This window comes from Dysidea avara, chromosome 9 (genome assembly GCF_963678975.1).
Source record: "Dysidea avara chromosome 9, odDysAvar1.4, whole genome shotgun sequence".
Taxonomy (NCBI): domain Eukaryota; kingdom Metazoa; phylum Porifera; class Demospongiae; order Dictyoceratida; family Dysideidae; genus Dysidea; species Dysidea avara.
Genome location: NC_089280.1, coordinates 24,489,032 through 24,517,013, shown reverse-complemented (window position 1 = coordinate 24,517,013; position 27,982 = coordinate 24,489,032). Strand labels below are relative to the sequence as shown.

General features: G+C 35.4%; 1 protein-coding gene across 1 annotated transcript; it reads left to right on the top strand.

Annotated features, from left to right (window-relative positions):
- The first annotated feature begins 549 nt into the window (after positions 1-549).
- LOC136265965 (uncharacterized) lies at positions 550-23,476 on the top strand. The gene is made up of 30 exons (XM_066060903.1): positions 550-657; positions 712-990; positions 1,043-1,372; positions 2,267-2,360; positions 4,325-4,962; positions 5,878-6,079; positions 6,932-7,569; positions 15,181-16,302; positions 16,437-16,535; positions 16,581-16,675; positions 17,010-17,164; positions 17,215-17,260; positions 17,371-17,439; positions 17,489-17,606; positions 17,668-17,826; positions 17,883-17,955; positions 18,010-18,142; positions 18,189-18,253; positions 18,395-18,530; positions 18,586-18,692; positions 18,795-18,906; positions 18,973-19,129; positions 19,174-19,240; positions 19,995-20,061; positions 20,299-20,396; positions 20,448-20,574; positions 20,651-20,692; positions 20,741-20,797; positions 21,079-21,133; positions 23,353-23,476. The coding sequence occupies exons 1-30, from the start codon at positions 603-605 to the stop codon at positions 23,355-23,357; spliced, it is 5,400 nt and encodes a 1,799-aa protein (XP_065916975.1). The 5' UTR covers positions 550-602; the 3' UTR covers positions 23,358-23,476.
- The last annotated feature ends 4,506 nt before the right edge of the window (positions 23,477-27,982 follow it).

Genomic DNA, 27,982 nt, shown 5'->3' with positions numbered 1-27,982 from the left:
ATTTCCAGTTACTTGTACATAGTTGGTTGGACACTCCCTTTTTTGCTGACAATATGTTGAGTTTAGCAATGGATATAATAATATATAGATATACACAAGCTGTTTTTATATTCTACATTATTGTTTGTATGACAGTACAACAAGCATGATTTCATAATGGTAAAGTACAATTATGTTCTTGTGGCACATCAAACAGTTTGTATAAATCTATAGTTCCCATGGGAGAATTACTGATAAACATCCTTCTTAAATTTGTGGTATGACCCTCATGTAGTTCTTCCCAGAGGGAACTTGCATCACAAAATGTTGGAGAAACAGCTTGGCAGCATCTTCCTCACTGACAGTAGCTAGAACCATACATTCTTCACCACTCTGTATAAGAGGAATCTTGTTTATTCATATACAACAACACAGCTATATTAGGTGATTTCTTGTAATTGAATCTAATTTGTGTAAAGGGAAGTACACTTAATTATTGGTTGACCTTAGCAACTACAACTTATAAAAGCAGCACATATTAGTGTGTTGAGTTATAACAGTTGAAACCAGCTAGAGTGGTTAACAGATTTTGCTGTACTTAAATTAAATCTTTATTATTCAAAATGACTGGAATTGTCACAATAACAAGTCTCATATTGATTATACTCATATATAAAGGTGAGAATCTGTATCATTTAGTTGTAACAATTCCAGAGTATTAACACTGTGCAGGGAATGCTAAAGTTGAGCTTAATATCTCAAGTACCCTTTATGTTGGAGAAACAGTCAATGGAAGTTGTATTTTTACTGGAGTTAACAAACCCAGGTTTATACGTGTCAGTGGGATGGATCCACATTGTAAAGTTAATGAAAAAATTGTAGCCAATCCCACTCTACAACTTGAAAACTACATTAATAACTTCAAGATTACCTGCTTTAAGAGTAACATTTCTTTTGACTTAAAATGCAGCACTAACAAAAGGAAAGAAAAGACAAATAAACTAGTCCAAGGTAAATAGTACAACATATATATGATGTTTAATTAATTTCTCAATGCCTACAGTGATATCCAAACCACAGATAGCACAGATAGTCAGTCCCCCACTCAATGTTATTGTTACTAGACCTGATCTACCCATCACTTTATCATGTAAAGTTGATGGTGATCCAAATCACTACTGGGTGGGATGGTCTTATAATGGTTCCATCATCACCCAAAATGGAGATGATGGTTACTCTGTTTCTTTGTCAAGCTTCAAGTCACTACAAATCATCACTCACCACCTCACTATCGATTCAGTGAAATTTGATGGTAAATATCAGTGTCTAGTGTTTAGTGTAAGAGATGGAAGTGTTATAGATCAACTAACCCATCAAGTGACTATTAGTAAAGGTACTGATATGATTGACATTATAATCACATGTCATGTGTTACTTAAGTAATAGCTATATGTATATAAATTCAACTAGTTTACATGCATGTACACCACAGCAAAGTGTAACAGTTGGTGGCAGCAAGTAACAGATGGGTTGCATTCTTAGGAGATTTCTTTAATAAATTGTGAAGGCTTCTTAATAGAGCATTTTGGTTCTCAGTATGTGATTACATATTTTGCTGGAATATCATGATAGTAGTTGCTTGTTAGTTAATTCAACAAATCAGTTGTTTTCTTACATTTTCTGGAACTACTACGCACATGTAGAATATCAACCATGAATAAACTTAATAAATAATTTGTTAGATATACTGTGCCAGTAACGGTGTCTTGATATCAGATGACATATATAAAAAGCAACAGGGCTACTTGTTTGAACAGACTGAACTCTTTGGTTGGATGGCATGCATCAAAAGCCTTGTGGCATGAAATGGAAACACTCTGCAGTGTACGGATGTTATCAAGAGTGAATCTTTTATTATTCACTCTTGATGTTATGGGTCCTGCAATTAATGGGTGTCATTGAAGTCCCTATGTTTAACAGTGTATATAATATAGTGTCACTAGTGTGCGTGTATGCATGTAAAAAATTGCACATATACATATGCTGTCAAATATGCTATATAGTTGATGTCTTTTGCTCAAAGCTATAACTAGTAAAACATTGTAGTTCTATAACAACCCACAAGCTGTGTAAAGGCTACAAAAGAAAACTTGTTGTAGATTGTAGCTATGAAGTAAATAGCTACGTAAGAATAATACTGGAAATGACCTATATCCATTCTCACACTTATTAGCATATACACCGTGTCAACTATCTGGTACATATTATATTTGCTGTTCTTTTGTAGGAGCTCAGAATGATTCTCTGATTTGTGATCCACCGTGTATTCATGGAACTTGTGAGACTAGTGAAGCTGATGGAGACTCTATAGCCACTTGCCAGTAAGAAGTTGTAATTGTAAACGTCTTTTTTTAACAGGGATCCACTCAGTAACTGAATACTGATTTTCAGTGGAGCCCTGTAAAGATTAAAAGTAAAATACAATATAGCTAAATACAAAACATAAACACATACACTAAACAATTGCAATAATAAATACAACAGGCATACACACTAGGCACCGGCCGATTATGCCGGCATAATTTAAAGCATAATAGGTGGCCAAAAGCATCAAGCATAATGCCAGCATAATAGGGACGATGTTTGAAAAATTAATTAAATGCGCAATACGCACGCCTGAAAGAAAGCAAATATTCACTGCCAATAGTATTATTAGTGCATTTTATAATCAAAAACACGTAATACAACTTATTAAACCATTTCTTTGTTGGTTATTCACACTTTGCAGAAATAAGATCGAGATACTCTAATAGAGCAGTCACTTACTCTAATAGAGCAGTCAGGAAAGGCTGATATACTCTAATAAAACAGTCACTTCTAGAGCATAATTTTGATTTCGAAAGCATAATTTTGAGCATAATAGGCTTAATTTTTGAGCAATGCTCAAAAGCATAATAGGTAAAATTTCGGGCATAATAGGCCGGTGCCTAATACACACACATACAAAACAAGTTAATGAAAATACAACTTCTTAAACAAGGACAAAGAAGCAGCCTCTACAACAGCAGATCATAAATTGTTTCACAGAACAGACCCACAAGAATAAAAACTTCTCTTTCCATAATTGTTTGAAACTCTAGGAATGAAAAAACAATTGAGATTAAGACCAACATGACCTGTAACATGTTTATAGTATATTCAAAAATACCTTGCAGATATGGTGGGGAATATTTCCATATTGACTTAAAAACTTGAATTACAAACACACTCTGCAGCTATCTGTATGTATGCTCTACTATGCCTTCTATCTGCTAACCTGCTAAACAACAAACTAACCTGGGACCAATTTGTATGGTTACTTATGCACAATACATGGTATTTAAAACAGCCTGTTTGGTCTGTTAAGGTCAAGCACTCATGTTACACTAATCAATTCTGCAAGCCTCACTACTGTTTGTCCCACAATTCTTCTTGCCAGTATAATATGAAAACCACAGCAACAAAATGTGAATAATTTTTATTGAGCTATTCGGACAACTGGTTGACACAAACTCAAATTCCAGCACATGAAAAACTACTGACTAACAAAAATCAAGTTACCCTAGTTATATAGAGACTGTATGGTGGGCTTAGCCACATTGTATGGCTAGGTATAGTCTATATAGATACATAGGTGTTTGTAGTGACAGTCACTAAATCATTCACTATCAATATTAGTTAGTAAACTTATAACTAGTCATGGGTTTATGCTGTTACACCATCTGTACATGTAAAACATCATACACAATACAAAAAATAGAACACACATATCATAATAAGCTACTAGGCTTTGCATATAACTGATTGGATCATGTGATGCTTACATTAACCATGAAGTGTTGGCTGCAGAAAGAATAACTTATATGTAACCACTAAAGTCTAATGGTGAAAAGATTGCCCTTTTGTTTGTACGTATTATACACTTATAATAAGCTTTTGTGTATGTAGCAGTTTACCAAGTTCAAACATATTTAGCACTCACTGTAGATCCCCTTTAATACTATCCATTAGATTAACCCAGTAAATTGTCCCATCAATCAGTCCTACAATGTAATTGTCAGAAGAAAAATAAAATATATATATATATATGTAGTAATACATGTTCCCTAGAGTGATTATATCTGTAGTTAATGCTTTCCCAGACAACTTATCTGTGAGAACTAAAGAATCCATAGTATAATATATGTAGGTTAATTCATACCATAAATGGGTATATATAGTAAATGGTTGTATGGGTTAATTGTTATTAAATATAGAAAAATTATGAATTTAATTGACTTTTCCCCTTACATTACACGCTGTTTAGGTGTGATCCTCTATGGTATGGTGATGACTGTTCAGTGTTTTACTGTGATCGTCCTGAAGCTAACCCATGTAGAAATGGTGCCACTTGTCAACCACTAGCCAACTATACTGACTATGAATGTCAATGTGCTGTGAATTACATTGGAGAATTTTGCACAGTCAGCTATTTTAACTGTAGTAACATTACATGTAGTGGACATGGTAACTGTTCAGATAATGATCTTGATCCATCTGGTTATCAGTGTGAGTGTGATGTAGGATTTAGTGGATCAAATTGTAAAGAGAATATTGATGAGTGTGTGGGTGTTAATTGTAACAATGGTACCTGTGTGGATGGTATATCAAGCTATTACTGTTCTTGTAATGTAAACTACACTGGTAGTCATTGTGAAGATGTGGACTACTGTGCTATACACAGTGCTGAGGAATCCAATGGCTGTCATAGTGGTATATGTTGTCCCAATGGTGGTACTTGTATTAATGTACCAGAAGAAGAGAGACATGAATGTGCCTGTCCTCCTCCTTGGTTGGCAGTTCATAGTTGTCGAAGACATACAGTACTCTGTCCAGATGATCCTTGTCATAATGGTGCCAGTTGTGAAGATGATGGCCTTCAGTACACCTGTACATGTCCATCAGGTGAGTCAATACAATATTAATGGTACATAAAACTGAACTACATTACATAATGACACACATTCCAATAGTCATTACTGTCAGTGTTCATTGTCACATAAAATTATGCTTTTCTTACCAGTGATAATGTAGTTGGCTGTCCAACTAGTTTGTTTGGCAATGTGGTCTCTAAGGGAAACCAAGAAGTATTTTAACTTCAGAAAGAAAATACATCTTACTAACAAGTAGAATATAGGTAGCTACGTAGATATGGAGACCTACAGATACATGCTCTAACATACGTAATTAAACCTAACTTCCTCTCTAACAGAAACTGGGCTATTTTATGAGCAGAGACAAGTTACTACAAGTATAAAAAACAAGCCAATTAAAAGTACTGAAACCTCAAGAGTACATGCAGTTTGATCAGTATACAGATTACATGTGGGGTATGTTATAGTTAGGATACGGTGACAAGGTTTTTCTAGGATGATGTAGTTACTTACTCACTGATTACTTTCTTTGGCTGCAGTCAAGCCATATCATTTATAAGACTATATATATAAGTTGCAATTACAAAAAAAGCAATGTTAGTTTTGTTAGAAAAGTTTTGTCCATCTTGTTGTTGTTTAGTCGGTAGTAAACAACTGCAGGCAAGACCACAGGTTGCTAGCTGGTTACTAAACTCACTTTAAGTTTTACTTATCGATAGTAACCTCATTAAGGCATCAAAGCAGTAGGAGTATATTCATAAATCTTCAATTTTGATGACAGTATGTGAAGCACTAAATTTTACCGGGACTTGTTTTGTTTTTACGCACAAGCCAAATAACATCCTTGGAGATTCTGGCATCAAAAAGGAATGCATATGAAATATAGCTTATTATTGTTTAAATCAGCTCACTGCTTACTAAGTACATATGTACCATGTTTTCACAGGTTTCACTGGAAGCGATTGTGATGTTGAACTAAGAGAGTGTACCACAAATCCTTGTCATAATAATGCAAGTTGTTTAGAAGTTGGAGTAGAACAATACTGCCAGTGTCTTCCTTATACAACTGGTGAATTCTGTGAATCACAATATGATCCTTGTGATGGTGTAGAGTGTCACAATGGTGGTAGTTGTACACTTTGTGACAGGTGAAATATTACATAGAGTGTCAATGTGCTGATGGGTACACAGACTAAGACTGTTCTGAATGTTCAGATATCACCCATTGTAAAAGTGGTGCCACATTGTACAAATATACATGGATCATTTCAATGAAATTGTACCAGTGGGCTTACTGGTGATCATTGTCAAATCAACATAGATGACTGTGTGAATGTTACATGTCAGAATGGTGGTAGCTGTTTAGATCTATTGAACTTTCAGTGTAATTGTCTTGGGCCACACAACACACTACCGTGTGTCTTGATACACAATACAAGAAATAGAGCACACATCTCATAATAAGATTAAGCTACATAGCTACCAGCCTTTGCATATAACTGATGTGATCATATGATGCTTACATTAACCATGAAGTGTTGGCTGCAGGAAGAATAACTTTTATGTAACCACTAAAGTCTAATGGTGAAAAGATTCCCTTTTGTTTGTACGTATTATGCACTTAAGCTTTTATGAAACTGTCTTGTGTATATATGTAGCAGTGTACTAAGCTCAAACGTTTTTAAGAACTCACTGTAGATCCCCTTTAATGCTATCCCAGTAAAGTGTCCCATCAATCAGTTCTACTGTATGATTGTCAGAAAAAAAAATATAGCTATAAGTATTCCCTAGAGTAATTATATCTGTAGTTAGCTAATGCTTTCCCAGACACCTATTAATCTGTGAGGACTAAAGAATCCATAGTGTATAATATAGCTATGTGTAGTTTACTTCATACCATAAATGGGTATTTTTAGTAAACGGTTGTATGGGTTAATTGTTATTAAATATAGAAAAGTATGAATTTAATTGACTTTTACCTTACATTACACGCTGTTTAGGTGTGATCCTCTATGGTATGGTGATGACTGTTCAGTGTTTTTCTGTGATCATCCTGAAGCTAACCCATGTAAAAATGGTGCCACTTGTCAGCCACTAGCCAACTATACTGACTATGAATGTCAATGTGCTGTGAATTACATTGGAAAATTTTGCACAGTCAGCCATTTTAACTGTAGTAAGACTACATGTAGTGGACATGGCAACTGTTCAGATAATGGTCTTGATCCATCTGGTTATCAGTGTGAGTGTGATGAAGGATTTAGTGGATCAAATTGTGAAGAGAATATTGATGATTGTGTGGGTGTTAATTGTAACAATGGTACCTGTGTGGATGGTATATCACGTTATCACTGTTCTTGTAATTTAACCTACACTGGTAGTCATTGTGAAGATGTGGACTACTGTGCTGCACACAGTGCTGAGGAATCCAATGGCTGTCATAGTGGCATATGTTGTCCCAATGGTGGTACTTGTATTAATGTACCAGAAGAAGAGAGACATGAATGTGCCTGTCCTCCTCCTTGGTTGGCAGTTCATAGTTGTCGAAGACGTGCAGTACTCTGTGCAGATGATCCTTGTCATAATGGTGCCAGTTGTGAAGATGATGGTCTTCAGTACACCTGTACATGTCCATTAGGTGAGTCATATTGATGGTGCATAAAACTGAACTACATTACATAATGACACATATGCCAATAATCATTACTGTCAGTGTGCATTGTCACATAAAATTATGCTATTCTTACTAGTGATAATATAGTTATTATTATTATTGTATTATTTAATTAGCAGAGCCCGCCTGGGGCATAAGTGCTAATGTACATTAAAATTAAAAGTGATTGTATAATAATTATTGTTTGAAGCTGTCAATAGTTTGTTGGTTGATGATGTCTTGTGGTAGTCCATTCCATTCTGGTATTGTTCTTGGAAAAAATGAGTACTTATAGTTGTCTATTGATGTATGATAGTGTAGGAATTTTTGTTCATGATTAGATCTTGTAATGGTGACAGGTGATAATGTTGGTAAGTAGCTGTTAGGTATTTCAGTTAGATTGTAGATAATCTTGTATAATAGAGTTAATCTTGCACATTTTCTCCTTAATTGGAGTGGTGGCCATTCTAATGATGTTAGCATTTCAGTTATACTATCTTGCATATTCCTTCTCCATGGTCGATTCAGGACAAATCTAGCTGCTCTATGTTGTATCATTTCTATTTTATTTATGTCCTTTAGGTGGTATGGGTCCCAAATTGCAGCAGCATATTCCAGCACAGGTAAGATAAATTGTTTATAGCTTAGTTATTTAAGTGCACGTGAACAGTTTCTTAAGTTACGCTGTAAAAAACCGATTAGTCTGGTTGCCTTGTTGCATACATGGTTAACTTGTGGTCCCCAAGAAAGATAGTGATCTATTATTATTCCAAAGTAAGAATGCTGTAGTTAGCTGTCTACCTAATTTGTTCAGCAATTCGTCCACCCAATCTCTCTACCTATTACATAACTTCAAAAAGAAAATTCCTAACTATCAAGCAGAATATAGGTGCTAGATATGGAGAGCTACAGACACAGGCTGTTTATTGTGCTGATGCATATAATTAAACCTATAGCTTTCCTCTCTGATGGTAACTGGGCTATTTGTGAGCAGAAGCAGGCTACTATATCAAGGTACACGGTAGTGTGTCGTGCGGCCCAAGAAGCCGGCGCGCCACACCGTGAGTATATTAACATGAAGAAAGAAAATGCGATTTTCACACCTTTGTAACTCCGTGATCCCTTATCCGATTGAAATCAAATGTGCTACAGAACTGCCGGCTAGGTAGGGGAATCTACAGTCCAAATATGAAGAAAATCGCTCCAGCCATTTCCAAAATACGAGCGGCCAAAGTTTGGGTTTTTTTCTTCTTATATTTCTTTTCGCACACTTTGTAAAATCCGCCATAAAACACGAATGCGTGCGCCAATTGGGTTGGAATTTGGCACACTTAAAGGGCTTATTATAGCGGATCTCAGTACCAAGTTTGGTGTAGGAATCCAATGAACATTGACGGAGTTATGACCGATTATTTGCGTAAAATAAGGTCAAAGGTCTGTCACGCCCACAGGGTAAACCCCTTGGATTAATGAGCTCAAAATTGCTATATAGATGGAGTAACTATCGTAGGAGTGCCTTTTTGTGGTTTGAAAGGAATCAAGATGAAGACCATCAAGATATGACACAAAACCCAACCTGTGCCACAATTATACAGTCGATTTTTATGAATAAAATACTATTAGTTTTCACCCCTACCAGGCAAACCGCTTAGATCAATGAGCTGAAAATCGGTGTGTAGTTGGAATACTTATCATAGAAAGTACTTGCAGTAGTACAGAAGAATCAGATTACAAACCGCTGAGAACTACGTGTAGCAAATGCGGGATCGAGATACTCTAATAGAACGGTCACCCTTATAGAGCATTCAGCTACGTTTTTAACTAATTCCATTTTAGAATTATAGTCACTGCAAGTTATTCGGTACGGAGTTCAGCTATAAACAGTTAATCTTATAGACAATTCAGCTACAAGCAAGTCACCCTGTAGAGAGCTCAGCTACAAATATATTGCTGTAGCGATTCAGAAAATTACAAGTCACACTGAAGAGAGTTCAGCTATAAACAAGTCACCCTGTAGAGAGTTCAGCTACAACAAGTCACTCTGTAGAGAAATTCAGATACAAACAAGTCACTGTGCAGAGAGTTCAGCTACAAAGAAACTACCAGTAGAGAATTCATCTGTATAAACAAGCTAGCTACCCTATAGAGATCAGCTACAAACAAGTTACTTTATACAATGTTCAGCTACGAGTAAGTCACTCTGTAGAGAGTTCAGCTACAAAGAAACCACCATGTAGAGAGTTCAGCTGCAACAAATCACCTGTAGAGAGTTTAGCTAAAAACAAATCACCCTGTAGAGATATCAGCTAGAAACAAGTCACCCTGCAGAGAGATCAGCTACAAAGAAACCATCTTGTAGAGAGTTCAGCTAGAAACAAGTTACCCTATAGAGAGATCAACTAGAAGCAAATCATCTTGTAGAGAGTTCAGCTACAAACAAATCACCCTGTATAGATTTCAATTACAAACAGATAACCTCATAGAGAGTTCAGCTAGAAACTAGTCACTGTGTAGAGAGATCAGCTAGAAACAAGTCATCCAGAGATCAGCAGAAACAAGTCATCCAGAGGTCAGCAGAAACAAGTCACCCCTGTAGAGAGATCGGCTAGAAGAAGTTACCCTGTAGAGAGTTCAGCTACAAAGAAACCATCATGTAGAGAGTTCAGCTGCAAACAAATCACCCTGTAGAAAGTTCAGCTATGAACAGATCATCCTGAAGAGAGATCAGCTAGAACGATCACCTTGTGGAGTGTTTAGCTACAAACAAATCACCCTGCAGACAGTTCAGCTACAAACAAGTAACCCAGTAGAGAGATCAACTAGAAGAAGTTACCTTGTAGAGAGTTCAGCTTCAAAGAAACCATCATGTAGAGAGTTCAGCTGCAAACAAATCACCCTGTAGAGAGAGCTACAAACAGATTACCCTATAGAATATTCAGTTACGAGCAATTCACCCTGTGGAGAGATCAGCTCGAAGAAATCACCTTGTAGAGAGTTCAGCTACAAAGAAACCACCATGTAGAGAGTTCAGCTGCAAACAAATCAAATTGTAGAGAGTTCGGTTACAAACAAGTCATGCACCCTGTAGAAAATTCAGCTATGAACAGATCACCCTGAAGAGAGATCAGCTAGAAGGATCACCTTATAGAGAGTTCAACTACAAACAAATCACCCTGCAGATAGTTCAGCTACATACAAGTCACCCTGTAGAGAGATCAGCTAGAAGAAATTACCTTGTAGAGAGTTCAGCTTTAAAGAAACCATTATGTAGAGAGTTCAGTTTCAAACAAATCGCCCTGTAGAGAATTCAGCTACAAACAGATCACCCTGTAGAATATTCAGCTACAAGCAATTCACCCTGTAGAGGGATCAGCTAGAAGAAATCACCTTGTAGAGAGTTCAGCTACAAAGAAACCACCATGTAGAGAGTTCAGCTACAAACAAATCAAATTGTAGAGAGTTAAGTTACAAACAAGTCACCCTGTAGAGAGATCAGCTAGAAGCAGTTATGTTGTAGAGAGTTCAGCTACAAAGAAACTATCATATAGAGAGTTCAGCTGCAAACAAATCACTCTGTAGAGAGTTCAACTACAAACAAATCACCCTGCAGATAGTTCAGCTACAAACAAGTCACCCTATAGAGAGATCAGCTAGAAAAAGTTACCTTGTAGAGAGCTCAGCTGCAAAGAAACTACCATGTAGAGAGCTCAGCTAGAAACAAGCCATTCTGTAGAGAGATCAGCTAGAAGGATCACCTTGTAGAGAGTTCAGCTTCAAACATGTCACCCAGTAGAGAGATCGGCTAGAAACAAGTCACCCTGTAGAGAGGTTAACTAGAAGAAGTCACCTTGTAGAATGTTCAGCTACAAAGAATCAATCATGTAGAGAGCTCAGCTGCAAACAAATCACCCTGTAGAGACTTCAGCTATGAACAGATCACCCCAGAGAGTTCAGCTAGAAACAAGTCACCCTATAGAGAGAATCCTGTAAAGAGTTCAGCTACATGCAAATCACCCTATAGAGAGTTCAGCTACGTTTCAAGTCACTCAGCAGAGAGATCAGCTGCAAACAAGTCATCTGTAGGAAATAATTGGCATGTAATGAATATAATTATGTATATGTAATGGTTATACCATGGGCAAGAGCACTAGGCCTGCGCCTAATATGCCGGCATAATTTTGAGAATAATAGGTCACCAATTTCGTGAGAATAATTCTGGAATAATAGGATGGTTACAAGAATAATTTTAGAATTATCGGATGTCCACGGGAATAATCAGTGGAATTAAGGGGCGTGCCTCTGCTTGATTAGCTAGAAGAATGAACTAAGCTATTAAGAATGATAGATAGCTTGGGTTATTATATGAGTGCTGGCTGAAAGGGGCTGAAGAGCCTCTAAAAGATCGATATACTCTAATAAAATGCTCAAATACTCTAATAGAGCAGTCAGATCGTTCCATGTTAACAATCTGCAGACAGCATCAGGGATTTAACTGCATGATTATCTACAATTCTGAAACTTGTACATCTCATACCAGTGTATTTCTTTAAGTCTTTCAACAAACATATTGATATCATTATCCACTAAACTTAGCATGTAGTTATAGCTACAGCTTTAATACACTGATAATTGAAAATTCTTTATTATTACTCCCTATAGCCATTTTAAGCCTGTTGTAATTGCTATAACAATTATGTGAAAAGTTGAATGATTCATTTATGGCTAGCTATTAATTCTGGTAAAACTGCTTCTTATATCAGCATTTTGAGAACTAAGCGACTATAGCTACAGAAACTAAATGAACATTATTATGGAATAATAGGCTAGATACAAGAATAAAAAAAGAATAATAGGAGAAATTTTTGGGAAATTCTGGAAAGAATAATAGGTAAAATTTTGAGCATATTAAGCTCAGGCCTAAAGAGCACTTTGCCTGATATATACGCACAAGCCCGAGGGCCGCTGCTATACCCTTCTCTTATATAGGGAACCAAGTAAGCTGTGATTGTGGGATTGAATTTTGCCAAACAAACTGTGATTGTGGGATTCAATTTTAATACATCAAACAGTAGTTTGATTTTATTATTGCTAATATAGCAATTTTAAGAGACTAGTGTATTTTAATTGCTACATTTACAAAAGTAAAAAACAAACTACTGTTAATGTATTAAAATTGAATCCCACAATCACAGGTTGTTTGGCAGAATTCAATCCCACAATCACAGCTTGCTTGATTCCCTATATAAGAGAAGAGAATAACAGTAAAACATCAAAGAAATCTGATGATTTCTGGATATAGTGTGCACACCTATTAGGTATGCAATGTCTCAAGTTAACGAGAATCTCGTTAAGGCAGTGTGTAACGAGATATGTGACTGGGCCTGCAAAAATAGGGCATGTGGGCACATGATTTTTTCCTACTTTCTCAAATGTTCATCACTCATAACATTTTGTAATATTATGTTATGGCAATGCAATTTAGAGCATCTAGTAAGAATTTAATTGGCTTTATGATGCAAGTTACAGAATACAAATATTTTGTTCCAGCGCTGAGATATGACCTGTAGAGTGACGTGGTGTAGTTTGTGCCCACATGCCCTGTTATCGCAGGCCCGGTCACATATACGCACTGCCTTAATGAGATATACACGCTGGTAGCAGTGCACATATCTCGTTAACATTTTGAGTCAGTGCGATATGAGATATATATGCACTGGCTTTCCTTTGATCTGAGGTGTGAAAGTAGTACATATATATATATATATATATATATACCACTTTAGCGTGGGCGTTCAAAGGCGCCGCTCAGTGTTTAACTCGCATATTGCCCAGGCAATATCATGGGAAAGCGGTTTGCCAATGACTTTGATACCCAGCCAGTTCAAAGAATCGATGCGCTCTGACTCGTTATATTGAGCAACATAGAGCTTTGTATTGTGGGACTCGGTTTTGTAGAGGTTGCTAAGCTTAGTACATAGGCTAAGATAGAGTAGTTGGTTGTTACTAAAGGATAATGAAGGCACAAAATAATTGTTTGGGCGATTGTGGATGCGTATTTCTACCCACCGCGTATCAGCCTTTGAACAGACCATGGAACAGCAAAGCTACTACTGCTACATTGAAATAGGTTAGTAACTTACAGTTCTAAGTACTTAACTTAATATAATAACTTACTTACTGTCCCAATAGCAAAGTTAGTTGGCTTAACTTAGTACCAAAATGATAACAATATGAACTCCATCCCACAATCGCAAGTTTTCTAACATTGCGTGTTGAAGCATAGTAACGTATTAATGACGTTTTAACATATGGACAACGTTTTGATGGCTATTAGCCCACGCTATTAAAACCACAATCGATCTTCAGATGCTACTGTATAAAACAAATGGGATGAGTTCTCATTAGTTCTTTCACCTATTAGGTGAGTACGCCCCAAGTGATATATATCACTTGTACCATGGCTGCTTGGGATTTTGCTGACATATACACCTGCACCCCTCGGGCCTGTGGCCCTCGGGCTTTGGGTGTATATATCAGCAAAATCCCTTGCAGCCATGGTATAACTATTACATATAACTTGTATAATTACTGATAAAATCAAAAATAGTTAAAGTATTAAAGATCTGCTTTAAATCTTGATCATGATTATGATTAAATCTTTTTCTTCTTCCTGTGGTAAAGAAAAAAAAGATACACTAAAAAGCGCCAAAGCTGGCCATAGGCCAACTTTGGGCTATACAAAAAGAAGTGATATCTAATCCAAAACAGCCAAGCTGTAAAAAAGAGTGCAGCCCCAAAAAGGCTATGGTGAAAAAAGATGTGAAATCCAAGGTGGCAGCCAAGAAATGACTGTGATGGTAGGTTAATGGTAAAAAAATTTAATAATGACAATTCAAGTAAATTTGGTTCCACTTGGTCTTGGCACAAAATTCACCTGAATTGTTGTTATTAAAATTTTTACCATTAACCTACCATCACAGTCATTTCTTGGCCGCCACCTTGGATTTCACATCTTTTTTCACCATAGCCTTTTTGGGGGTCGCACTCTTTTTTTACAGCTTGGCTGTTTTGGGTTAGATATATATATATACTAGAATGAAAAAAAAGCCATTATGAAGTACTGAAACCTCAAGATTACATGCAGTTCAATATATGGATAATATGAGGGGTATGTTATAGTTAGAATATGATGACAAGTTTCTCCAGGATTATGTGGTTACTTCCTTTGGCTCCAGTCAAGCCACATCATTTAAAAGACTATATAAGTTGGCTTTGTTTGACAATTTTTTTGTCCATCTTGTCAGTAGTAAACAACTGCAGGCAAGACCACAGATTACTAACTGGTTACTAAACTCACTTCAAGTTTTACTTAGATAGTAACCTATTAAGACATCAAAGCAGTAGAGTTTATCCATAAATCTTCTTTATATCAGTTTTGATGTCAGCATGTGAAGCACCAAATTTTACACTTGTTTAATTTTTAAGCACAAGCCAAATAACATCTTTGGACATTTTGACATCAAAAACTGAGAAATATTAACTTATTATTGTTTAAATCAGCTCACTGCTTACTAAGCATGTATCATGTTTTCACAGGTTTCACTGGAAGAGATTGTGATGTTGAACTAAGAGAGTGTGTCACAAATCCTTGTCATAATAATGCAAGTTGTTTAGAAGTTGGAGTAGAACAATACTGCCAGTGTCTTCCTTATACAACTGGTGAATTCTGTGAATCACAATATGATCCTTGTGATGGTGTAGAGTGTCACAATGGTGGTAGTTGTAGGTCACACTTTGTGACAGGTGAATACTACACAGAGTGTCAATGTGCTGATGGGCACACAGGCCAAGACTGTTCCTCTGATATTGATGAATGTTTAGATATCACCCATTGTGAAAATGGTGCCACATGTACAAACCTACATGGATCATTTCACTGTAATTGTGTCAGTGGATTAACTGGTGATCGTTGTCAAATCAACATCGATGACTGTGTGAATGTTACATGTCAAAATGGTGGCAGTTGTTTAGATTTTACTAATAACTTTCAATGTAATTGTCTTTTTGGTTATCATGGAAAATTCTGTCAGTGGTTAACCAATCAGACATGTACAGGAGCTAGCAGTACTAGATTTGGCTGTACCCCTGACCATATTGGGGAGTGTGTTGACAACTTTGAAGGGTCAAATGGCAAGCAAATAAAACGAGGAAATATCAGTCTGACTATTGGATTTGAGTGTAGATGTAATGATGGATTTGTTGGTGATTTGTGTGAAGGAGTAGTTCTATATTGTAATAAGAATCCATGCACTAGTCCAGATCGATATGACAGGTGTATAACTAACTACACTAATCCATCCATTCCTCACTGTATATGCAAGACTGGCTATGAAGGAGAAGAGTGTGAAATTAATGTGGACTTGTGTGAGAACTTTCCTTGTCTCCACAATGGCACTTGTCAAGATCATGGAACATATTATTCTTGTCAGTGCCCACCAAGGTACAGTGGTGATAATTGCTCCATAGAGCAATGCATGGATGACACTTGTGGCAGTGCTGGATCTTGTTACAATACTGCTACTGGACCAAGCTGTACATGTGGTAATGGGTACACAGGCCCATACTGTTCTGTTGATATCAATGAATGCTCAGCAAACAACAATCCTTGTAAAACTGGTGCAGAATGCATAAATCTTCATGGCTCATTTCACTGTGTTGGTGGGTTTCTGTATAACTATGTACCATACGTACTTGAGCTACGTACACTAATTGGAATGAAATTAATATGAGATTGTGAATTTCTCATACTCACAGTACCTGTGTAGTTATGTACGTAATGTATTAAATCATAGATAAGGTACAGTGCCCAATGGAAACAGATGATTTTGGTATAACTTGGCCAGTCACTGGAGCAAGTACAAATTTTATCATATCATGTCCTGGAGGAATTGGTTAGTCCTGACAGTGTTAACATTACATAACAAAAACTGTTACAGGTAATGCGACTCGTTATTGTAATGATTCTGGTGACTGGAAATCATCAAATGTCACAACATGTAGATCATATAAGTATACTAAAATATCAATACAGGTATTAATAAGTGACTATATTTTACATGTGCTATATATAAGCGCAAATGTGCATTTATGGTGAAGACATAAGTAGCAGTATTAATTGACTATAGGTCACATAGACTTAGTTATTGCTTTCTTGTCCACTAATACACAAAATAGCATTACAGATGAACCAATTTGTGTTTTATTTTTATTAATGAATTAGATAGTTTAGAATGTAACTTTTTAGTTGGCTCTAGCTAGTTACTAACTTGATATGAAAGAATCATTAATGCAATAAGGAAAACGAATGCAGGAAGGAATGATAAGATCTTAGCCACAATAGAGTTTGAAATGTCTTTTTAATTAAGGCACAAGAAGTCAACACTGCACAACCACTGGAAGCTGCACGACTGTCAGCTGATATCGTCAACCATTTGGCCACCATTACTGTTACAACAGAAGGTGCTTCAGCACTTCCACTTGACCTAGGAACTACTGTAGATGTAATCAACACAGTTATAGGGTATGCAAGATATAATGGTGTAGCTATATACTCAGTCCTCTATGATACAGCACTGCAACCACAAGTGGAGCCATTAAACAAGAAAAATTTGTAAATGTATGTAGAGATTTAACTGCAATACCATTCACCATGCAGCATGCATATATACATTTATTCAATAAAGCTACACGGTTGAAGAACATCATAATATGTGCTCATTGTTTTAGGATGTTGTAAAGATATATAATAATATTCTGAATACCACAAATACACCTGGATGGATAGAACTTCAAGTGGTAAGGTATTGCTTAAACGAAGTCTTTATCAATCTTACTCTATTGACAGATAAACCGCACACAAGGTCAAGTGTTGTTAAAGAATGCAGAGCAATTTAGTTTCCAGTTGGCAAAAGCACTGAATGTTTCCCAGACAAATAATAGGACAATTAGCGCTGAAAACATAGGTAAACAGAAATCAGATTTCTGGAAATATTACCAATGACCTGTTGCTAAATACTCACTTAGTAATATCTGTCCAAGTAGTTGATGTGACTAATGATGAAACTATATCAGACCTCTTGTGGCCACCTCCAGATGTGTTGGAACAAGCTGAACTTTTTAAAGATAACATTCCATTAGTGTCTATTGTAATCCCAGGAGATCTAATTCAAAGGAGAGGAATGGGTTAGTATATAATAGCAATGTGTCGCAGCTTTATTGACTTGCATATGCAATTTTAGATAATAGAGCAGTGCTTATTTCCAATGCAGCTTATCAAAATTTTGAATCCATCTTATCAACAAGTGTAAACATGTAAGTAAGCCAGTCAGATAGAGTTTCTTGTTACACTATATCTATTGTATTCAGAGGGACTAAAGGTAATGACATCACACAGCCTGCAAGTTTGGTATTGAGCAGTCAAGTTGGCACATCAGAATCATCAAGTTCATCACCACCATCTGATGACAACCCTGTAGTAATGATGTTTAAATATTCTACGGTGTGTGAGTGTTTCAAAATATATTTATTTTTCATCATATGCATAGACTGATGTTAAGCAATTTAGTACCTTGAGGTGTGGATTTTGGGATTTTGATTTATACCAAGGAAGGTAATTACATTTTACTGTTGGTCATTATAAACCATACACAATTTATACACATATATATATTTAATAGTTGAACATTGTGTTTGTGTACATTATGATATATTATTGCATGTGTACACATCTCAGTTACTCTGTTTTTCCAAGGAATGTTCCAAATGGTGGTTGGTCTACTGTTGGACTACATGTGAAAAACTTGACAAACATGGCCATCACATGTTCTAGTACACATTTAACCAGTTTTGCTGTATTAGTAGATGTGTCAGGAGCAACTCATGATCAGGTTATCCCAGTTAACATTTTGAAAAGAATGTTGCTGACTATATTATGTTATATAGGATACCTCTATGGTACAAAGAAAAGCACTGTCTGTTACTAGCTATGTTGGCTGTGGTATATCTCTTGTCTGTCTTACAGCAGCAATTATCTTGTTTTTAATATACAGGTTAGTTGTAAATAATATTATTTGTATTCAGTCTACGTAGCTATTTAGCAAAACAACATCTGAGCTTAGATATGTAGTGAAGTGATGTATATCTACATACAGGGATTCACTACTAAAAGGAATACACAATTTTGTTCATCTCAACCTTGCAATTGCTTTAGCCACAGCTCTGGCTGTATTTGTTGCTGGAATTGAAACAACCAAGGACAATAATGTAAGTTCTGTACTGAATAATGTCAATAATTGTTAAGTATTACTAACTTGATAATAATTATTACAGGTCAGTTGCACTATTGTGGCAACTCTGCTACATTACTTATTCACTGCTGTTTTCACCTGGATGCTGTGTGAAGGCATCATTATCTATTTTTTGCTAGTCAAAGTATTTAATACTGGACTGGGAAGTAATGAATTGTTCTATCTTGCTATAGGATGGGGTAAACTGGACATTACACCAAACTATATGTATATATCTCAACAGGTACTCCACTCCCAATTGTGGTAATTGCTGTTGGAATAGCTCATGACCAGTACGGTACTGATGACTAGTAAGTTAACACTGATGCCATCTCTACAGATTATTTCTATATTGCTATATCATTTGCACTTCTTACAGCATAGAAAGCAAAATTTTCAGATGAGGGGCACTTATATCAGTGTGCAAAGTATACTTAGTATGTAAAGCATGCTCTCTCTAGGAGAGTAAAGTTTTTGAAGTTTTAGCAATTTTACATAATGACTGTTCTATTAGAGTAGTTTTACATAAATGATTGCATGTATAAAATGATTTGGGTGCATGGACTGTTGAATGTTACTACAGTATATCTCTTGATAGCTGCTTATCAAACTACAGTGTTATCATACAGTATGCAGCAAGCAGAACTATGAACACAATATACAGTATTATAGCCATTCATGTTAAGGCCTTCTGGTATACAGGCTCTGCCTTTACCAAGTACTTTAATCATAATAAAACAATGTCCATTTGGTTCCACTTGGGGTACTTAGAGATAATAAGTCACTCACTAGGGTTCCTATGAATACAAATACATAAAAATAGTAAGAAGAAAATGTCCTGATCGCCTGGCAGACTCCTGTAAGCGTTCGAGCATTAATCGGATGGCTGCAGGTTCGAGGCTGCCCAGGTCCAGTATTGGATTTTTTCTTCTTTCTCCTACTTCTCAAACATACTTAGTGCAGTTAATATGAACATCTTAGGCCTTTATAAGGCCTTCTGGTATACAGGCCCTGCCTTTACCAAGTACTTTAATCATAATCATATTAATGCTATAATTCATGTAGTTGCTGGATATCTACTAGTGATGGAGTGATATGGGCTTTTGTTGCTCCAATGTTAGTCATTATTATGGTAAGGATTACAGTTATAGATGCTCTAGATCTGTTGCTCCAAATATTCTAATTTTAATATAGTAATGTTGATTGAGATAACCCTGTAGCTAACAGTTCTTTGTAAGTAATTGTAAAATATGCTTTGACAACTAAATTATTTTTAAAAATTTACATCTCAATAATCTGGTATTGTACAGCATATATACTGAAGTTGTAGCTAATAAACAATTGACCATTTTTCTATATAATTTTGCAGATTAATCTGATGTTCATTGGTTTGGCCCTTCATTCGCTTTACATAATCAAAAGGAGAAAGTTTTCTAGACAAGGAGTGTCTGATACTGCACTAGCAATGTAAGGCTTTACACACTGATACTAAACTATAATTCATAATCTGTACTATAGAGCATTGATGAAGGCTACGGTGATATTACTTCCATTGCTTGGAATTACCTGGATATTTGGTGTTCTTGCAGTCAATAAAGATTCCGTTGCATTTGCATGGATTTTTACTATACTGAACTCCTTGCAGGTACATTATAAAGATATATGTAGCATATCTGTTGTTACAATTGTATTTACAATTGTTCTCTACTGGCCTTCTTTAGGGTGGTTTTATATTAGTCTTTCATGTACTGAGGAATGAAGAGGTGTTTGATGTTACTTGTATGGAATATGGTAATAACATTGTCTTGCAGATTAAAGATAAAATAAAGTCACATTTTGGAAAGAGGTCCAAGTACTCTGTTGCTATGGTAAGCTTATACAAGTATATAGCCAAATACATATATTATATGTACGTACATACTTAAAATAGTAGCTATTTTTAGTTACAGGTATTCTTTGCCATAAAAGGCTTTGATTTTGACATAAATACTTATTTAAGTAGTAAACTTTTCCAGTTTTATGTAGCTTAAATTTTTGGCAGTATGATAAAATTAAAGATTACACTGTGTTAAAGTTACATCTGTTGGTGGCATACATTGTAGTGTATATGTGTGCATACTGACATGAACATAAATATGCTTAATTTTAGACTGCAGGTGATATGAGCACTGGAACTAGAGGAAGACCCAAAACAACTGAGGAAGGTGTGTTACTACATGCTTATTACATATTAATGGTACATTCAACTGTGATTCTTAATTTTTAGAGATGAGGCATTCAATACTAATGCAATAATACAATTGGTGGTAGTGGTGTTACTACTGTAGATGAGAACCAATAGTGTTACTTTCAAGGACAAGTTTGTATTAATTTTATAGGTTTGAGTACTTGGATTATGCTTTTAAGATTTCCTTTTGACAATTCTTTATTCTTCACCTATTATTCCCAAAATTATTCCCAAGATTATTCCCTAAAGTAGTGGTATGAATAGAGTAAACTAGTCACTGGCAAGCATGAAACTATTATTGCAATACTCTAATAGAACAGTCACATATCACTTGAGAGTGATTGTTTTATTACGGTGAGTGATTGCTCTATTACAGTATCTTAATCATCTATAGTTCTATACTTGTTTTATGCTAACAGTGTTTAATTAAGAGGTGCCCTCGAAGTAATATTAATTGATTGATCATTCAAATACTCTGGAATTATAAATGCAATGCATACATGCATGCCTATATATTCACCTTATATATTTTACTAGAAATCAAAATCTAGATCTGTAAAGTGTGCAGGTGAGATTCACACTTATATACTTATGATATATCCTGCATCAACAATAATCATAGACATTTTGATTTTCCCTTCATCAACCATCAGTAATCAGACACATGGTATATGAAAATAGGAGTGTGTAGTTGGCTAAGAGAGTCAGCACTCACTGCTTATGAGTTTACAATCCAATTATTTCCTTACACCTTCAGTTGTCTATAAACAAAAAAATGAGCAAATGTCAGAATTCCTGCAGCACTCAAAATTTGACACAATTTCTTTGGCTTTTTCCTTCTTCTACTTCTTTTTGCACAATTACAAAACATAATAGTGTATGCACGTGTATTCAATTTGTGTAAAAATGAGTGTGAGTTTTAATACCAAGAAATATTCACAGAGTTACTGAGTAGTTATAGCATAAAAATACCAATTCATTGTCATACCTACAGGTCAACCACTTGTAAGAATAAGGCCTGTAGATACTAGATATGGTTAAGAAATCAGATTAGCTAATACAAAAGTGTAACAAACATGACCAAGACAAGTTTATTGAATTATAGATCCTATCAACTCCAAAAATTGACCAGGCTGTGTGCTTTTTCAATGTGAGTATGCTAATTGATGTTCCACTGTAGCACCCACATTTCTTAAGCAACCAACTTTTGCTGTTAGAAAAATGTTAAGTATGTATATGCTTCCAGTCCCTTTCCTGATCATTTTTGAAGTAATTATTTAGTGATAGTCAAGAGTACATACTTGTTGACAGCATTACATATTATTTTGCGCATTTTTAGAATTATATTGTATATAAACCAACTATATATGTTTGCCACTAAAATGTCGGTTCCAAAGTCTAGTTGTCTGAACTTTCAGTAATATAATGATTGTGCTTTATTGTACATATGTGCATTAGCCATATACAGTCAACTCTTTGCTCTAATACCACATTTAAATAAGTAAAGTTGTGCAATCAATTTGGTCAGATAATTTCCAATCATTTCCCTACCAACTGGCCATGGCAACTACTCTATTTGAGCATGCGTTTGTCAACAAATATATTGTAATTGAGCAATTCCAGTGAATGTAAGGTTATATTGTTTAGTGATGGTTTCATCATAAAAAAGATCCTGGCTAATAATGCCAATTCATTGCTGTATCAGGCCATTTTCATTGATGCTTAAGCTTCAAATAGTCTTGAATTCTTTAGCTGGTTGCTGTATTAGAATATTTCATTTCAATGCGACTGCTTTATTAGAGTAAATAATATTCAGTGACTACTCTATTAGAGTTTCTGACTGCTCTATTAGAGTATCTTGATCTTTTTTTAAACGGAATTGTGCAATCTGCAGATTTTCCTACTGTTAAAGCTTTATAATCACCTCAAAAGCTAGCATAATTCCTGATTCCCACACATACCTATTATGCCCGAAATTATGCCGGCATAATCACTGCATCCCTAATTACCTCTTACCATCATAATTTATACCATAAAAGCAATTATGGTGGCATGATTTGGGCAATTCTCAAAAGCACAGTAGGTGATTCTTTAAGCACTGCTCAGAAGCATATGCTCAATTTTTGAAGCATAATAGCCTCATGCTTAGAGGTAATAGCTAATGTATTAGTTATTGTTTGCTCACTTTTATTACAGGTTAGCTAATGTATTATGTAAAGAGTGGAGACATTCATGATGACTATATTCCATTAGATGCAACTCTGTAACATTTTATAATTCGTTTTACATAGCTGTATATGTTCATTACACAGTATCATATCTTCAAAGTTCTTGTGAAAAATCTCTAGTTATATACACTGCAGGGGCATAGCTAGAATTTTTGACAAGAGCATGGAGTGACCAGACACAGGATAGGCACACATCCTGCTGCATGACATTTTAATAGCTCAAATACTTAACAAATTGTTATATTTCATGCATGAATTAGTACACTGATGTGATAGTGATTCAGTTATATTTGTATAACCTCTGAGTGGGGCTACACATATATAGTTATACAAACATAGATCTGACTGCTCTGTTAGAGTAATATATATATAATTATGTTGTTACTCACACATTTTCATTATCGTGATGCCAAATTAAATAGCATATTAGGCTCCAGGTGTAAACTTGAAAGTCTAAATTTCAAAAATGTGGTTTCCACAAACCCTTGGAAGCCCCCATGAGCACCACTCACCACACAACAAGATCCAGTGGAGACTCCTCTAATATTATACACAGAAGAGAGGGGTTGTAGAGCAGTGGCTAGTTGTGATGAGCAGTACTTAGTATTCTGATAATTAATACAGTATCAATAGGTTGTTTTGCCTGCAATCATGTACACTGAAATTAATGGAAATTAATAGTGAACTGACACAAGGAGGTATACAATAGTAATACTTCACTGGAAGGCCCCACATTTTCAATTTACAAATTACAGTAAGACCACATACTAGTTTCTCATCCTCAGGACTCAAATAGCAGTGCAGGAGGGCAGATGTTTATTTTGTATTTTATTAACTGGATATAGCTAGCTAAAATGAACCAGAAATACAATTTTTAGACCACCCTAGCCAGGCACCAACTTTAAAATGTGTTGAATGGCTGCACTCAGCCAAATGTGACTGAATTTATGTTAAGAAGTCTCTTCCACACATATCCAATTCTATGAACTTGGAAGAGCATACATGAAACATAACACTCAACCTTTTCTCCATCCACACCATTATGCCGGTTGGTGCTCACTACTGAGCAAATCTCAAGACAATAGTTTTGAAGTTATGAATCATCAAAGTTGGTAAATTGGATGGGTGTGGAAGTCCCCTTTTCACAACAGATAATGATTTGGCTACAGTCCAATAGCACAAATTCTGCACAATCTGCAAAAGAAAATGTTCACCTCCAAAATTCCATGGATATCTTCAGATGGTGTCCTTTTAGGTTGAATATTTAACAAAGTTATTAAACAAGATGTGTATACTCTAATCTCTGATAAACTGGAAGGATAAATTTAGCACACTTCATGTTGACGTTATAATTGGATAGTAGACGGAATTTTGAGAGGAGTATATCATGCAGCTATAAAACATAATCAGAAGCTCTAGAATTAGCAATCTAAAGGTCTTACTGAGAATTATTATAATTATTATGAATTCTTGACCAAGAGTTCATAGTATTATATTATTATGAAATATTGGCCAAGAGTTCATAATATTGTATCCATACAAATATGGGGTATTACAAATCTATTAGCATTGTGTTTCTGATAACCCTTAAGATATAAAAAGTGATTAAGCCTGAGCCTATTATGCTTTCAAATTTGCCTATATTCTTTCCAGAATTTCTTAAACTCATTCCCCATTATTCCCAAACATGAGACCTATTATTCTTACATAATTTTTGCTGTTTGTATTTATTTACAATACAGCATGTGGCATAGCTGTAAACATGCATGTATAATGAGTTTCATATGAATCAGATTCTTTACTTTCTTCAGAATTTGTACCCCTTGAGTTCTCCAGGATATCTCCAACCAAGCTGGCCGATTATTCTTGCAATATGCCCAACAGGTTTCGATTATTCTAGAATAATTCTAGTAAAATTAACCACCCATTATTCCTCAAATTATGCCAGCATAATAGGCTCAGGCCTAGAAGTGATGCATGCATGGACGCATAAATTATCAAAAACACAATGCTAATAGATCTGTAATACCAAGAGTTCATAATATTTGTATGGATACGTACTATATTATGAACTCTTGGCCAATATTTCATAATAATATAATACTATGAACTCATAGTCAAGAATTCATAATAATTATAATAATTCTCAGTAAGGCCTTTAGATTGCTAATTCTAGAGCTTCTGATTACATTTTTCACAGAATGATGTTAATAATTATTGTGATGAGTATAAGCATGCACTACAAGAAGACTTGAGTCCAAGCATACACGAGCACAAATATAGAGATAATCATGTCTACACTGGAGCCTCTCTTATCCAGGCAGTCTGGTACATGCATCTCAGAAATGTTTGCAACCAAGAAATACGCCCAAGTAACTGACTTACATACAAGTAATGTATAATATAGTTTGGTGTGCAGAGGACAGACTCACAGCATTCATGGCCACTCCAAAAATGCATTATCACCTATAGCAAAACTTCAATAGACTACAAGCCATGTGACTAATTTGGCTGTGCAGACAACACAGGTGGCCAGATAAGGGAGGTCCAGATAAGAGACCTAGCAGAAAGACAACGCTTATTTTACACCACTGGAAATTGAGAGACAAATTGATGTATAGCCATATGGATCATGTATGTATACACTTACAAGAGGAAAAATAAATAATGCATGCACTTAGAGACAGAAACAAAATGTAAACACTTGAAAACTGAACATGTACACCAACACATACGTAAATTCACAAATATGTGCACGGTGTAACATGGATATCATATAGAGGGAATCTTTGGCAGGGGTAAACTTTGGCATATAAGCAAGCTAAATTGTATATTTTAGTGAAAAAACTCAAACTCAATCTTTAGCTATGCATATAGATGCTAATCTCAGGCACTATGAGTACTGTAATTGATGGGTTCAAATCACCAAATTCACTAACGTTTTCTCCCACCAAAGCTTTCCTCTATACGGTAGGACCATCAGTGCAGATACTTGTAAATGGATCAAAAAAAAAACACGTACAGGTGTACATGGGAATTGAGAGGTAACATTGGAAGGGAAGACAAATATGCAAGTACTTGGAAATCATCTACATCATACCTGCAAATGGAAAGACAACATGTCACACAGAGAAATTTAGAGACAACAAATTTAAACACTTGGAAAGGAAGCTGAGAGAAGGTGTTAATTTTTGCAATTTGGAACTGAAACTGAGAAGGTAGCTATAATAAGAGAAGTGGAACTACAAAATGGATTAGTCTCTGAGTCAGATAGTATCTCAACATGTATACATGTATACAAAATGCTGTTACCTATACACATAAGCTATTGGTGAAGAGAAATGAACAGCAAGTAACTCTTGAAATAATAACTAGCATTCTTATAGTCAACTGTATAATATGAACACTAAGTAACCACGTAACACTGCATTAGCAAGTATGAATTATTATAGAATCCACACTTAAAAATTCTTTAAAATGTGCAGTGAAGTATTGGGCTTTCACCAGCTACTATAAGCATTAAACAAGTATTGCTTGCCAAATAATAATTGAGTTCTCCTCATCAATGATATTTGCACTTCATCAGTTGTGTATGGATGCGTAGTAGGCAAAGCCCTCATGCCTGTGTTACAACTATTACATGTACAAAGAAAACAAATTAGGTCATATGACTTCAATCTTCATAATCAGATCTCACCAAAGAGTGAAAAGTATGTCAAGTGTAAAGTAGCTAGTTACTGAAACAAAAGAATAATTATCAAATTAAAGTAGTGGAGGAAAGATCAATAAATGAATTCAAAACTGTCCCAGGCTTGCACTGTTAACTTACTACATATCCAGGCCAATAAATGTTGTTTTGAACATGTTATATATATGCATAAATGCTTCAGTATTGAGGATTTGTCTGATGGAAGACTTATATATAAATGGTTGTGTAAAGCCGATCAATAAGCTCTTATTAGGTTGAGACCTAGTATCAATACCAGAGAAGTATGCCATGAAACGTCTATTATTTTTGCATGAAATGTTAAATCTCCCCTATGAAATGTACCATGAAAGTTGATTCATATTATACCATGGGTTGTTTCATGGGCCATGAAATATGTCTATTGATCAGATTATCATGGTAATTTCATGGTGTTGCAGAGATTTCATGGGTGCAGTACCAATGAAACCTTAAAATTCATGGGATAAACCATAGATATTTTCATGGGTATTTCATGGAAATGTCATGCGTTGTATCTGGTAGTGTATGAACTGTTTTTGAAAAATCGTAAATATCTAAGCAGATTTATAAGTAGCTACTCAGTTACAGACTCCAGAGTCACCTTTAATATTGGTAGATAACATAGAAAATATCACATGTATGTAGGCTAATTTCTGTGTAATGACCTGTATAGCTATATATATGTAGCTTACCATTAGTACCAAAAACATTTTTAAGGACTATAGGTTCTACATAGGTTCCTGGTCTGCAGTATAAAAAAAGAAGACAATAAACCATCACTGAGATGCTTTTCTTATTTTTTTCTTATAGTACTCCACACGTCTCTATGAAAAAACTAGAAGACATTTAACAGTGTGTCACTGAGATGCTC